Source organism: Gopherus evgoodei, chromosome 4, assembly GCF_007399415.2.
Source record: "Gopherus evgoodei ecotype Sinaloan lineage chromosome 4, rGopEvg1_v1.p, whole genome shotgun sequence".
Taxonomy (NCBI): Eukaryota; Metazoa; Chordata; order Testudines; family Testudinidae; genus Gopherus; species Gopherus evgoodei.
In genome coordinates this window covers 18,985,874-19,001,688 of record NC_044325.1, presented here as the reverse complement: position 1 = coordinate 19,001,688, position 15,815 = coordinate 18,985,874, and the positions used below count along the sequence as shown (strand labels likewise).

Genomic DNA, 15,815 nt, shown 5'->3' with positions numbered 1-15,815 from the left:
TTTTCAAGTGGAGCTGAACCAAGTTTTTTTTTAATGTTTTATTGATTGGTTTACTTTTATATGGTTCTGATGTAAAATCAGGTGAACCACTGCTTTTTTATCCAAAGTTTCTCTTTCAATCTGTGGGTGGCAAACCCCTGGGGATCACAACCCAAGATATGATTTGCTTTTTGCTGAGTACTGAACAGTGTAGCCAGCACTGCACATTCCCAAACCCATTTTCACACGAACCCATAAACAGCAAAAGTCACTGATTTCTGCAATGGAGAGTCTGAAAACTGTTACTTAGAGCAACATTGGTATTGAAGATTTTATGAGATACCAAAGCCAGCATAGGATATTGAGTATCTAGAACACTACAGAAATATATTGTTAAAAAAAAAAATCAGTGCATGACAAGAAATATACTTAGAAACATTTATGAGCCAGATCTGGAAGCTCTGACTATGAGAGCACTGCAAAATGGGACCAGTTGCTGGCTTTTCCTTTTTCCCACATTCTTTATTTGGAGATTGGTTAAAAGGTTCTCTAGTGATATGTTTTTAATTAAAGAATGTGACCACTAAAAAGGATTAAACAAACCAACAATTGACTTGCCCTGGCAGTGCAGGAATTTGTGTAAGCATCATGATTGGTACTATCTTTTTATTGTTTATGAGACAGTGAAAGTCTCATAACTGGCAGCCTATCAAAATAGATTTTTTAATTCAGTGACTAAAAAATGGTTTCAGGCTGACATAAGATTAATTTTTTTTATGCTTTTTGCAAACCAAAAAAGTCAAAACAATTTAATTTCAGGTCAAACAAAATGTTTCGTTTGACTGAAAACAAAATGTTTCATTTTCAATATTTTTTTTTACCTTTTAATAAAATAAATAAAATGGAAGTACAATTCAAAAAGAAAAGTAATTTCAAATTGGAAAATCAAAATGTTTTGTTTAGAAAACGTCAAAACATTTTGATTTTTTTCAGAATTTTTGTTTGTTTGTTTCCTGACTGAAACCATTCGGCAAGTTTGAGATGAATTCCTGAAATGTTGTGGTCTACCCAAATCTGTTTTTTTCAGCTAGAAAATGTTGCCCAGCTCCAATGGAAGCCTTTCCATTAACTCCAATCGGATTTGGATCAGGCCTTAAGTGACTGTCCTGGTTTTCAAAGGCTCCTAGAAATGCTGAGGTGCTGCGGAGTTCATATTTGTTTCATCAATTGTTCTAACAGTGAGCCTCATACAAAACATTAATGGCTCAACCCTCCTTCTTGGAGCCAAACCCAAAGGAGCTGGGCTCGACATGAGCAAGCATGACAGGACTGGGGAAGGAAGTCATCTTCCCGAGAGGTCATGGATCCACTCTGCAACTTAGCCTGAGCCTCTTTCATCTCCCACTTGCACACCTTAGCTCTTCTGGGGACAGTAGCCAACAACTGTGTGTAGCAGCAGATCCTTCTGCTGCCACAATCCATTAGGGGAGGAGGTGCAAGCAGGTTCTGGGGAGCTGAGTAGAATTCTGATCCCTCAGAAGTCAGTGGAAGTTTTGCACTCACTCTGGAGGAATGGAATTTAGCTCAGGGTGCCTGGTCTCTCAAACTGTCTCTGTCAGCACCACACAACCCTATCAATTCTGCTGTCTTGGAGGAAAAGGCATGATTGCCCCTAGACAACTATACTACTCTTTGATCTGCGCATTTATCAGTCATCCTAGAGAAGGGAAGCAGCATAAAATGTAGGACGGGCTGTACCGTAAGGTAATGCTACAAAGGCCAATTCACACCTGCTAACTCCTGTGAATACACAGGCAAACAGCAGCAGGTGTGTCATTTAAACTGATTTTACTACTGGGTGTGCCTTTAACCTATGTATAGAGCCACAACAATACCTTGCATTGTTCCTAGCAATTGTCTTAATTAAGCAAAGATACTATTTATCAAGCAGTTGAATAAGTGGATTCTTCTAAGGCAGGAGTGGCCAACCTGTGGCTCTGGAGCCACATGCGGCACTTTAGAAGTTAATATATGGCTCCTTGTATAGGCATCGACTCTGGGGCTAGAGCTATAGGTGCCAACTTTCCAGTGTGCTGTGGGGTGTTCACTGCTCAACCCCTGGCTCTGCCACAGGCCCTTCCCCCCCCGTCCACCCCTTCCTGCCTCCTCCCCTCAGCCTGCCATGCTCTAGCTCCTTCCCCCTCCCGCACCCGAGCCTCCTGCACGCCACGAAACAGCTGATCTGGAGGTGCGGGGAGGGAGGGGGAGGTGCTGAGCAGCGGGGCTGCTAGTGGGTGGGAGGCGCTGGGAGTGGGGTGAGGAGCTGATGGGGGGCTGCTGGCATATTACTGTGGCTTTTTGGCAATGTACATTGGTAAATTCTGGCTCCTTCTCAGGCTAAGGTTGGCCACCCCTGTTCTACTGTATTGAATGGACCCCCTTTTATTGAATGGCCTCCACGTCCTGGTCCTATTGGAGTCAATGGTAACTTTACCTTTGTTGTTAGTAGGACCAGGATTATGTACTAAGGCATAAGACTGAAGGGCAAGTGACTGACCACAAGAGAAATGTATTACACCTCTAGAAAGGAACTAGATAACTAGTTTCAGAATGGTCTAGTCCAGTAGATCTCCCATTAGACTGGGATCCAGGACACCTGGGTTCTAGTCCCACTGCTACTACTGACCTGTGTGATCTGGGTCTTTCCCTGCCTTTCCCCCCTCTGTATTATGGTTGGGATTGTCTCTAATTATGTGAACGTTCAATGTCTAGTACTATGTCCCCATGTCCCAGTGGGGGCCTCTAGGTCCAACTTTAATACAAATAATAATGATAAAAATAGAGGGAAATGGTAGCCATGTGTTTAAAAGGCACTGATGACATCTTAGGACATAACTAATGGCCAGTCTAATCGTTACAATTTGCCCAGTTTTGCAATTGTGTACATTTTTATTCCCATTGGCTGATACATATATCCTCTAGCCACACCATAAATGCTAAAATATATTTAATATGACAACTCTGCTTGATTAAGGTTTCCTTCTTTAATTATAAATGTAGCAGATTTACTGTATAACAGAATGATAGCCAATCTCATTTTGAGCAGTAGATTATATGAAATGTGAATGAATTGTGTTATCCGGGTTTTATAGTGACCATTTACAAATTTAGAGGGACTATCTGTTTTGTTTTTAAGTTTTTACTCTCTAAAAACCAAAGCTGCATGTGTGGCAACCTAAAAAAAGGGTATTTAAAATGCAGATGTGAATTTAAAGATTGCATTAGCAACACTCACTCCTTCCTCTTGGTACTTTGCCCAGACTTGGCAGATGTAAATCTAATTTGCCCTAATTATGCTTTTCTAAAAGAATGCTGATTAGAGAAGCTGTACACAAGTCTCTCGAGTTGCCTTTTTATACATATGAATTATCTACCATTTTGAAACAACAAAAACCTTTCCCATGTGTTTTCAAACCTTCCCACTTATTTTATAAAAACACTGCAGGAATTAACAGTTAAGAAAATAAGAAGACATTTTAATTTTTCTCAGAACATTAATTTCTAATGTTGAAGAGCAAAATGAAGGCACTTGAAAATAAAACAAGGGATTATTAAGCTGCACCTGTTGGATACAAAAGTGCATTACATCTAGAGTATGGCTTATTGTATCTTATCCATCCTCTGCCATTACTGATGTTTGTGTTCAATAGTGTGTTGCAGATATAAAAAGCACAAACCCCAGAAATATTCCCCATGGAATTAACCCCCCAAATTTAGAAACTGTGTAGCCTCAAACACATGGCCAAAAAGATTTAGGGACCTCAATTGGTGTAAATTGGTGTCATTCCACTGAAGTGAATAGCTCCACCAGCTGAGGATCTGGCCCCTAAGTAGCTAAAGATCCAAATCAGAAACTATATTGAGGAAATTCAGTAAGACACAATTTCTGTCCCTCTCCCCAAAACAGTGGTCTTACATCTTTGTATGTACATGTATGATTATTTGGCTGTAGAGATAATGTGCATGCAAAACAATCAAGCGGGATGCGGTTCTTTAGTTTTTATTTTTTTGCTTAAAATGGAATTGGAATATATTTTCATAACTTCTTTTCTAACTGTGTTCAAAACTGGGAGGGTTGGATGGCAGGTGGCAAACTTAAGAGTTCTAACTTGATAGAACTTGAAACTAGAAGAATTCAAATTGGTAATAAGACACCAGTTTTAAGTAGAGAGTATAATTAACCATTAGAATAGCTTGCCAAGGGATGAGGTAAATATTCCATCGCTTGAAGTCTTTATATCAAAGTAAGGGCTTGCCTACCCAACAATTAGACCATGACAAGCTGGGGTACGAATCTACCCAGCACTAGATTTCCATGAACTAACTGTCCGCGTGGACCCTGCTGATGTTAACAGTTCGTTAACGCACTTTGAACTGGTCCCATTTCAGAGGACTAGATGAGACAGTATTAACTAACTGGCAGTGTGTGTTAGCAGGATCCACCTAGACAGTCCATAGCAGACTAGCGCAGGGGAGATTCACATTCCAGCTTGCCATGAACCTGTAGTTCAGCCACAATGCCAAGTCGGGGTGAGTTGAGGGCACTAAGCACCTATCAGGTTTAGGCTCAAAATACATAGATTACCGAACAAGTGAAAACAGACCTGGAGTAGAGAAGGGAAAGAGAAAAGATGAAAGAGAAAGGGCCAAATTTCTGCTAGTGTAACCAATGAAGTCACTGAACCTCCACCAATTTACACCATCCGAGAATCTGGCCCAAGCTAAGGAAAAGAAAAATTTATCTTGAGGAAGCACTATTTATAGACAATTCAAATAGATAATTTTTAAAACATAAATCAACTGTGAGAAAGGGCATAGCATGTCGGAAGTGAGATAAGTGACAGAAATCAAGCAGAAAAAAGTGATCTTAGAAATGGATTAGGAGCCTGATTTGAAGCCCATTGAAAGTTTTTGACTTCAGTGCATTTTGGATTAGGCCCTAGCAGAAGAAAAAGGAGGCATTTTCAGATACAGGAGTAGACATTTATAGCTTCTTTAAAACCAACCTGCAAATCAGGTGTGGGGTTTAAAGACAGATAACTAATGCATCATCCCAAAATGATGCCTGAGGAGGAAAGCAACAGGGAGGTCTACATTATACCTCCTTTCATAATTCAAATAACCAACTCTTTCATCACTATCAGAAGAGAGTACTTTTGGGGAGGTGAGAGTTTTATATCAGAAAGAACATTACTTAGAGTAACTGTTGCTCTTTGAGATGTGTTGTCAAAATGGATTCCATTCTTGGTGTACAAATATGCCTCATGTGCGCAGGACTGGATTCTTTTGGCCAGCAGCATCCACTGTACCTTCCCCTTAGATGCCCTCATGCCCCTCACCTGAGGGAAGGGCAGAGCAGGCCCAACCATTGCTCAGTTCCTTTGCCAATATACAATTCCAGAGGAGTAAGACTCCATAATAGTGGGAAAAGAGAACGGGTCGTGAAATCTGCATGGACATCTTGAAGAATCAGTTGCTGTGAGGTAACTGTTCTTTCTTCTTTGAGTGATTGTCCTCATGGATTTCACTCTTGGTGGTGAATAAGCAGTTGTTGGTTTGTTTGGAGGTGAGCAGTACGAATCCTACTTAAACAATAACTACATGACATCCAATCTGGAAGCCTCTGCCAAAGAGCAGTGTCTTGTGAAGGCATGGACTGAGATTTCAGAAATAGAGACATTCTTTATAGTGGAATGAGCTCGAATGTGGCTATATGGATCTAACCTGGCTAGATCCATAGCATGTTACACAGTTGGAAACCCACTTATATAATCTATCTGCCCCAAAATTCTCTCTGCAAAGGGCACAAGTGTGTTCTTCAATGTTTGTGTCCTGTCAGTGTAAAAAGACAGTGGCCATTCTATATCAAGTGTAGTTTCCCTGAGTTTGAGTGAGGTGTGGGAAAGAATATTGGGGGATGAATAAACTGATTCAGATGGAATTCTGAAACAACTCTGAGCATGCACTTGGAATGAGGTCTGAGAGAGACTGTGTCCTTATGAAACACTACGTATGGGGACCCAAGGTGAGGGCCTGAATCACACCTATCTATTGAGCTGGGGTAATGGCCAGTAAAAAAGGTCTTGCTGCCACGGGTGGCCAGAAGGAACTGAGGGATGGCCCATCGCCTCCGCCCTTTATGGCCTTAGATGAAGGGGCCATGAGGGCATCTAGGGTGCAGGGGCAGCCCCAACAAATACTGCTGGCTGCAATAAGTCTATCTCCCATGTATGTGGCACATGTGCACCAAAAATGGAATCTATGTGGACAATCACTATGAAAACATTACAATTTTGAATCTGTCCCTACATTGGGGACATGCAAATGTAATAGGACAATTTTATAGCTGTTTAGTAAGTGAAAGCTTTAGTTATGAAAAGCAACTCTCTCAACAATTGGATGCAACATATATATCCAGTAACAAGTCCAATTACTGTAAGCGTATGTTAAGCCTAAGACTTGTCATGCAACCATCACCAAAGTGACTGAGTTATCTGATCAAACTTATTTGTCAGTTTTGGTTAAAGTAAATGGCTTATTCAACATTTATTAAAATTGAGAGAAAACTTAAGTAAATACGTTTTCAGGTGGATGCAATGAACAGCTGCTTGCTAAGATGTTGGTTTACAATATCTTTACTTTCATGCAGAAACTATTAATTTGCATAAAATGTACAGCCTCTGGATTCATGGCTACTCTAGATTCTTTATAGTCTTTGGTTTGTTGACTTTTCTTTTTCCATTTTCACATAATAGGCTCTTTTAAAAAGTCCTTAGTATGCAAGTTCAATTTCCTGAGCAATCACATTAACCAATAAATCACCTGAGGCTACAATTCAAGAAGCTCTATGCATCTTTTACAGCCTGAGTTCATATGGCAACATTATCAATGATCAAAACAGTGCACATACTTTTGCTGTTGTCTTTGCAAAAAACACTCCCAGCATCATTCCAATGAGATGAATGAAGAATGGAACAAGGAACGAGAGTCAAATCTCAGTAGAAAGCAGCTGCTCACCTCTCAGGTCAAAGCAGAATCTGATGTGAAATTGAAGCCCGGCAATGAAGGCTGAGAGACTTGGCTAGGAGACCAAAGCCCAAGTACTCTGATTGCCACATGGGTATATGGCAAGTAGTGTAGAAGTAGTATTATAGCAGTGGCAATGAGTGGTGTTATAGCTAAGGCTGTGTCAGCATTTCTGTTATAAGGCCCAGATCCAACTCTTTTTGAAGTCAATAGAAAGGATGCCACTGATTTCACTAGGAATCAGATATGGTTCTAAATCATATTTTTCACGGGGTTGTAATTTGGCCACACAAATTGCTGTCATCTAATGCTTGGAAAACAGGCTAATGCACCTTATTAAACATTTTTGAGAGAAGGTTTAGAAAAAATATTTTCTCTGTGCATAAAGTTAATAAATAAAAGTGATTTTGTACAGTTTCCCTCTCTTACATCCTTGTGCTTGTGTTTTTGTATTTTAAAATATTTTGCAGGCCACTATATTATATGCTGTAAACGAGGCCCTTTAGACATTTTGCACACACTTTTTACAAGAGTATTTTCAGATGTACATATATTTATTAGTAGTATTAGCTCCACACTACACAGATCGACAGGCTATTGTGTAATAACTCTGAAGTAATCAAACACACATTGTGGTGACAGCAGTCTGTATAAAAGGCATTAAAATCGATATCAGGTACAATAATTATTTATATTATAGTACCTAGTTGCCGCAACTGAGACCAAGCCCAATTGTGCTACGTGATCTACAGATTCCTAGGAGAAGGATGAATGCCCCGAGGAGCTTACAATTTAAAATATGAAAGACAGACAAAGTGAATCTAGTGCTCATGACAAGTCCAGGAACCCAAGTCCTCTGTTGATCCACAGAACAGCTACAACAAATGCAGCAATGATACAAATGTGCTTTCACCCTAATGAGGTTAGACTTACCTCTAGAGACAAGTGGATAGTTCATTCTCCATGATCTCTGAATACTTAAGCTCTCTTCTATGACAGCCAGCAATGCTGCCAGTGAATACCAACATCAATGGTAACTTCTGTGATTCAGACACCTATTTAGAATGGAACTAGTGCCACCAGCTAACTTCACATCAGTCACTGGGTACAACTACTCACTACTAGTCTGCAATGCATTTGAACCAGTTAACTTATATGCACAAAGCTGCACATCCTACTGCAAGTCTTCACAGAATGTCATTCCTTTCTCGTCCACCTAGCACACATAATATTACTATGGTAATTAATGTTAACAGAGTGAATAACCAGAAGTGATGCACAATCAAGTGGCAAGATTTGATTCTCTTCCATTCATGCACTTAGCACATTTACATGACAACTGGTCTACGTTAGATCTATGATAGAACAGATATTTTATAATCATATGCATCTGTATTAAGAGATAGGATACATGATTTAATTGGGAATTGAGCATTAAGGGTAAAATTTGACCCTAAGTAATCCAGTGATTATCCCTACAACAAATAAGGAAGCATTTGTACCAATGTTAACTCAGATATTTTTAGATATTTGAAAATGAACACCATTAAGGTCATTTGCAAATGTCTCACTTTGTGCATGCTTATGAAATAAAATCTCATCATATTCAGAAATATATGACATTTCTTCCCATTGGGCCTGTGCCTGAGCGAGCAGTTCTCTCTGTGGCAGTGTGTACAAAGGGTTGGGAATTTGGGCAGGTAAGTCTGTGACTACCCAGGTCTACTGGCCAAAACCCTCTTTGTAGGGGTAGCAGCAAATACTACAGAGGAGAAGCAGCCATCAGTACTATAGGTCATACTGCGGTAGCAGCTACACTTTGCTCTGTGGCTTTGAGGGACGGTGGTAAAGGATTTCCACCAAAACAGAGATCCATTGCACAAAACATATTTACTACACTTTGTACAGGGGACCAAGATTTGGCCCTGATACTTAGGGTGAAATCCCAGCCCCACTGAAGTCAATAGGAGTTTTGCGATGGATTTCACTGGGGCCAGGATTTCACACTACATTTTAATTTTAAAATCCAGAAAGATTCTATCTGTGATCAGTTTTTTTGTATGCATCTCCCTCTCTTGCTTCAATAACCAAGTTTTCTCTACCCATATCTCAGTGATCCATAGAACAAACAGGAAGGCATTTGTCAAGTTAGAAAATCATGGGGCTCATTTTTATTTTTCAAGCAGCTTCAGGGCAACATTGCTTTGGAACCACATGAAGCTGAAGATAATGCCCATTGTCTTTGGGAAATGCTCATCAAAAGCAAATTTCATTGAGTCCTGTAAAGGTACTTCTACAACTTCAATCAGCTCTCCCTCTTCAGGCTGGCCTCCACCTTCTCCAGTTTTCATCTGATCTGTTACCTCTGCATAAAATAAGGTTTGCTTAGAACCTGTCACGCCAACTCCGGACCTGGAAAAAAAAAACAGAAGAGGAAAAACTTCACATTTATTTAAGAAAAATGTTATTTTGTACCTAGGAAACTGGGACCCTGCTCCTCAATTAGTGCCCCTGAGCAATACCAAAATAAAAATAATTCTTTATTAATTAATGTTAAGTATTCAAAGTGACAATGTAGAACCTCTTTTTATTCATAAAAAGTTAACTAAAATTGTCATACAGAAATTAGTGCACTTTTGAATTCAGTTCCACTTTAGCACAGATATGTCCACAACTACATTCTGTGGCTGCACTGAATGTTTATTTTAAAAGGAGGAATAATTGATATAACAAATGGAAGATTCTTCAATTGACTTCAGTGGGAGTTGGTTTGGGCCCTCATCTATAGAAACCTGCAAACAATAGGGTGAAGGTCCCCAGGGTATTTGTATGTTACATTTGTTTGCTTATTTTTATAAGAAATTTTAGATTTCTGATGCTTAAGAAGATTAGGTCTATTCACAGCTGGAGTCCTCTATTCACACACTGGATAATTGCAAGAATGGAGTGACAGTGTGAGATGCTTTTCTACACCCTGCCTAACCCTTTTGCCTTGACCCAAATGGACCACCCTAAGAATGAATACATCTGAAGTAATTCAGCCTCTCAGCTAAATTTGTTATCATGGATTTACTTTAAGATATCTTAGATTATGCAGTCTTTCTTCAGATAGACCACTTGCTGTGTGTTATACTTCTTATTTGTTAATCCTCTATTTCTTAAGAACTATTTCATTTAGATTTTTTTAAAAATAAGATTTAAGTACATAATCCACTCACTTGGTCCTTCCAGGAAAATAGTCACATTGCAATTGCAACTTCTGCATTTCCTGTGACAACAAATGACTTTTAAGGCATAGTGGGGGCTGATCCAAAGCCCACTGAAGTTCTGGATCAGGCCATGAATGCTGAAGAATTATCCTCAATATTATTGTACATAGGATTCAAAGATTTGTAGTAGATTAAAATTATTTATTCAATTCATATAGTTTTATTATAGTTCTAATAAAATAAAAATCTTATAGTATATAAACCATTTTTTACTTAATCTCTAGATAACTAAATCTCCCAGTTAATCCAAGGGAAATCATATTCCCAGCAGGAATTCAAGCCAGGCTCTATTCTTTCAGTCTTCTAAAACAAATCTAATTATTTTGGCTGGACAACTAATATTAATTAGTCAGTTTGTTGCTACATCAATATCCACAATCTTTTTCTTAATGAAAATAGAATTGGGGGTCAACAAGCTGCATTCTCTTCCTAACTCTCCCACTGAGTGATCTTGGGCAAGGCACTTCAGCTATCTGTGCCTCAGTTTCTGCATCTGTACAAAGTGGACAATGAAACTTACTTATCTGTGTGAAAAGCGTACAAGAGACTAAGGGTTTGACTACACTTGCAGGTGTGCAGCACTGGGAGTTACAGCTGTCTTCGTACAGCTGTGTAGGGAAAGCGCTGGAGTGTGACCACACTGACAGCTACCAGCACTGCAGTGTGGCCACATTTGCAGCGCTGTTGGGAGTGGTGCATTATGGGCAGCTATCCCACAGAGCACCTCGTCCCATTCTGGCGCCGTGGATTGTGGGAAGAGGGTGGAGGGTGTGGGTCATTCTGCTTCCTGTCCCAACGCCCCGTGATGCATCGCTTCACATCCCAGCAATCCCTGTTTTTCCATCCATGTTTGGTGCCATCTTGACTCTCTCAACGGTTTCTGTGCAGCACGATTTCTGTGGGAAATGGAGCCCGAACTGCTGAGGAGTATGCTGACGAGTCTCGCCAGCACAGCACATTTGGCAGTTGAGCTATTCCTTAAGATCCAAAGTGATGAGGAGTCCAACGATGATAGCGAGTCGCCTGACGTGTATGACACTAAATTGCTTCTGGCATTCACAGAAATGCTCAGCACCATGGAATGCCACTTCTGCGCTCGGGAAATAAGTACTGAGTGGTGGGATCACATCGTCATGGAAGTCTGGGATGACGAGCACTGGCTGCAGAACTTTCGGATGAGAAAAGCCACTTTCATGGGACTGTGTGAGGAGCTCGCCCCCACCCTGCGGCACAAGAACACGCGATTGAGAGCTGCCCTGTCGGTGGAGAAGCAGGTGGCTATTGCAATCTGGAAGCTGGCAACTCCAGACAGCTACCGATCGGTCGGGAACCACCTTGGAGTGGGAAAGTCAACCATTGGAATCGTGTTGATGCAAGTTTGCAGGGCCATTAATCGCATCCTGCTCAGAAGAACCATGACTCTGGGGAACGTGCAGGACATTGTGGATGGTTTTGCACAAATGGGTTTCCCTAACTGTGGAGGGGCGATAGATAGGACGCATATTCCTATTCTGGCACCACCCCACCTAGCATCCGAGTACGTTAATCGGAAGGGGTATTTCTCTATGGTTCTCCACGCACTTGTGGATCACCATGAGCATTTCATTGACATTAACACAGGCTGGCCTGGAAAGGTGCATGATACACGCATCTTTCAGAACACTGGCCTGTTCAGGAAGCTGCAGGCAGGGACTTTTTTCCCAGACCGGAATATCACAGTAGGGGAGTCAAAATGCCCATTGTGATCTTTGGAGACCCCACTTACCCGTTAATGCCTTGGCTCATGAAACCGTATACATGGAAGCTTGACAGGAGCAAGGACCGGTTCAACTACAGGCTGAGCCGGTGCCAAATGACTGTGGAATATGCTTTTAGCTGTTTAAAGGGGGGCTGGTGATCTCTGTATGGGAAGCTAGACTTGGGGGAAAGCAGCATCCCTGCGGTTATATCCGCGTGCTGCACCCTCCATAATATTTGTGAAGGGAAGGGTGAAAGGTTCAGTCAGGCATGGACCTCTGAGGTTCAACGCTTTGAGGCTGAATTTGCACAGCCAGAGAGCAGGGATACTAGAGAGGCCCAGCACAGGGCTGCAAGGATTAGGGATGCCTTGAGGGGGGAATTTGAGGCTGAAAACCAACAGTAATGTTTGGTGCCTTGCACAGGAGTGAAGTGCAGTGGTTACAATGTTAGTAGGAATCTGTGTTTCCTAAGCTGATTTGCAGTGCATGTTTCTTTCCTGGGCTAAGGTATCTTTGACTTTCTGCAACAATAAAGACTGTCTTCAAAGCCAAGAATTCATTTACTGAAAAGAAAATAACTTTATTGACAGACATAACATTTTGGGAACCTAAAAGAGCGTGGGGAAGTGTACAGTCACAGGTTTGAATATGTCCTGTCTGGAGTGCTGTGCAATGACTGCTGCATTTCAGGATGCCTATACTGCATGGTGATGGGAGTTGAGTGCAGAGGGTAAGGGTCGTAGTTCTCAGGGCTAGTTGGTGAACGTACAGGTGTTGGAGGCAGCAGGTGGTGGTAAGAACCTGGATGCTGGGGAAGGGGGTTTTGAGCTGACATTGGGGCACAAGGGAAAGAGCTTTGGGACAGGGGTGGGGGGGTGGCGCAGTAGTGCTCTGCCTGCATGGCTACGAGCGCCTGAATAGAGTCCGCTTGGCACGCCAGGATGCTTATCAGCTGCTTTGTGCTTTTCTTCCTGATCGCTGCGTTTTTCTGGCGGATCCTGCTTTCCCTTTCTCTCCAGTCCTGCACTTCTTGATTCTCTGCGACAGAGAGATCCATAACTGCTTGCAGCATTTCTTCTTTGCTTTTTCGTGGCTTCTTCCGGAGGTTTTGGAATCTTTGAGCTGTTGATAACATGGGCAGCCAAGATCTCAAGGTTGCTTGTGGAAAGGCAAAAAAGGCAACACTTAACAGAGGCAGCATTGTTTATATCAGACAGTTATTCCCACACAGTGAAGGAGTTTACAGTCTTCACAATAGCATAATTTTCCCATACCAAAGAGAGCGCACATAACCCACAGGAGGCCCGAAATGGTGAGTAAGGGGGACTGATTGCTTCAGGGCTGTACTGTCCTTTCTGTGCGTTGGAGAAAGCACACAGCTGCAGGGGGCACCTACACTGAACACTCTCCCAACATTTTCCACAGGAGTTGATCCTGGAAGATATCTCGCTGCTGCGGGTCACCTGGGAAGAGCGAGAGGATCTTCTACAGCAATGCGGATTCCGCCCTGGCCCCTATGCAGCTTGCCTGTGTCTTGCAATGATCCCCCGGCCCCTCATGACACAGTGGCGCGGACACGTTAGCCTGACTGGGACAAGGACCACAGTGGCTCTCCCAATAAACTTGCGCAAGCGCATTGCCCACGCTCTGGCTGAAACTTTTGAAGAGATTACCGAGGCCGATTATTGCGACGTGATAGACCACATCAATGCGCTATTCCACATCTAGGCATGCATGCATGCAGCCCTAACCCTCCCTCCTCTTCTGCTCTGAAGTGTCCATCGTGGTCCTCGGATTGGCGGTGGGGTCACCCCCAAGTATCGCGTCCAGCTCTTTGTAAAAATGGCAGGTTGCGGGGGCAGTGCCAGAGCGGTGGTTTCCCCCGCGGGCTTTGCAATAGCCACTCCGCAGCTCCTTCACTTTAACCCTGCACAGCAGCGCGTCACAGTCATGGCCCCTTTCCAGCATGGCCCTTGATATCTGCCTATAGGTATCGTAATTCCTATGGCTGGAGTGCAGCTGGGACTGCACAGCTTCCTCCCCCCAAACACTGATGAGGTCCAGCAACTCGCCACTGCTCCATGCTGGGGCTCGTTTGGCGCGTGGAGGCATGGTCACCTGGAAAGATTCACTGATTGCACTCCACACCTGGCTGAGCAAACAGGAAGGGGATTTTTAAAATTCCTGCGGCATTTAAAGGGCAGGTCACCTGAGGCCAAGGCAGTAGAGTTCGAACTGATGAGCAGAGTGGCTGAACAGGCATTCTGAGATACCTCCGAATACCTCTGGAGGCCAATAACAGCGCTTTTGGTGGCCACGCTGGCGGAGCAGCGCTGCATCACCAGCGCTGCCGTCGTTATTCGCCAGGCCGAGGTGGAGTACAGCCAGCGCTGTAGCCAGGGAGATACAGCACTGTATGTGCCTTGCAAGTGTGGACGGTGAGTGAGTTGCAGCGCTGTAAAGCCACCACCAGCGCTGCAACTCTCCAGTGTAGCCAAGCCCTAAGATGAACGGTGCTATGTAATATTCAATCTATTCTCTGCTTTCTCTGTGATTGTATATTCTTCTGATACATTCCTTGGCCAAAAGATAATGTGACCTAGTGGGAGGTAGCAAGAGAAGAATCTAATGGGCTTCCCCCTTTCTCGCCTGCCTCTTACTGAAGGATGTGACCTGCTTTCTCAGTAAAACTGAATTACTATTTACTGTCCCTAATGACCTGGTTTTTGCAGCCACTGTCCTTAGCATTTGAATCCTATTATGGTGGCTATCGCTGCAGGCTTGTCAATAAAAAAAGCTATCCAGCACTGACAATGATTCACAGACTTGATGCACCACTAGCACAAGATCAAATGCCTTCTCTGGACTCCCCTTGCCCTTTGCACCCTTTTCCCTTCTCTAATGGGAAGCTGCTCGGAAGAATAACCCCATCACACATGCTGCCACTCATCTCAGTTGCAAGTGACGATCCAACTGGCAGAAGACATAACAGAAATGCAGTCTTTGAAAGCAGCAGGATTTACACACTGGGTCCACCACGCTGGTTTAATCACTCTAATCTCATTATAAAAGTAAGGTAGACCCATTTTTCATGAAGTTGCTACCAGCACGCAGTTTTCTAAAGTTGGAATGCCATTTTTTATGCTAATATGCTATCAGTGTTCTCTCTGCTGTAATGACAATGACACACTTTTATATATTTTCTTGGTACTAATAGCAATAATGCACGGCACTAAAAAGCAACACAGGATATGAATCACTGATTAAGAACAAACAGGGTTATTTCAGAATACACCACAGGTAAGCCCTTTAAATCCTAGGAGGAGTCCAAGTTGTTCTGTAAAGACGCTAGCCCCAGTTTATTCACCTTGTTTCATAGGTGTAGCTTTGAGAGCGAAAGTAAGAGGGTTGTGGGGCTACTCCCCTCAAACTGCAAGCCTCAAGCTGGTATGGAATTTGCACCCCCATGTGTAGCCCCATTGGCCTGACTGGAGCTGCCTCTCTAAATGCAGAAGTCAAACTATGCCTTGGCTTGCTTTTCACCACTGAGCTCCACCCTGAGTTCTATCAACTTTTCCCAATCCTACCTCAGTCTGTATAACAAAATCATAACTTAAAAGACTTATTTGCCATGGAATATTACATTGTTTTTATATCACATTTATTTTAATTCTTGGCCCTCATTTTCCTCTCTCTATTATCTGTTATCTGTGTTGTTTGTATGAGGGGCACTCTGTTTTTC

At 42.5% G+C, this 15,815-nt stretch overlaps 1 protein-coding gene across 6 annotated transcripts in view; it reads right to left on the bottom strand.

Annotated features, from left to right (window-relative positions):
- Positions 1-9,208: 9,208 nt before the first annotated feature.
- NUDT14 (nudix hydrolase 14) overlaps positions 9,209-15,815 on the bottom strand; it is an 81,819-nt gene continuing 75,212 nt past the window's right edge. For all 6 annotated transcript variants that reach the window (XM_030558593.1, XM_030558595.1, XM_030558596.1 and 3 more), the window contains one exon: positions 9,209-9,477. In XM_030558593.1, coding sequence (XP_030414453.1) covers positions 9,237-9,477 — 241 coding nt within the window. In that variant the 3' untranslated portion in view covers positions 9,209-9,236. The remainder of the gene's footprint in view (positions 9,478-15,815) is intronic.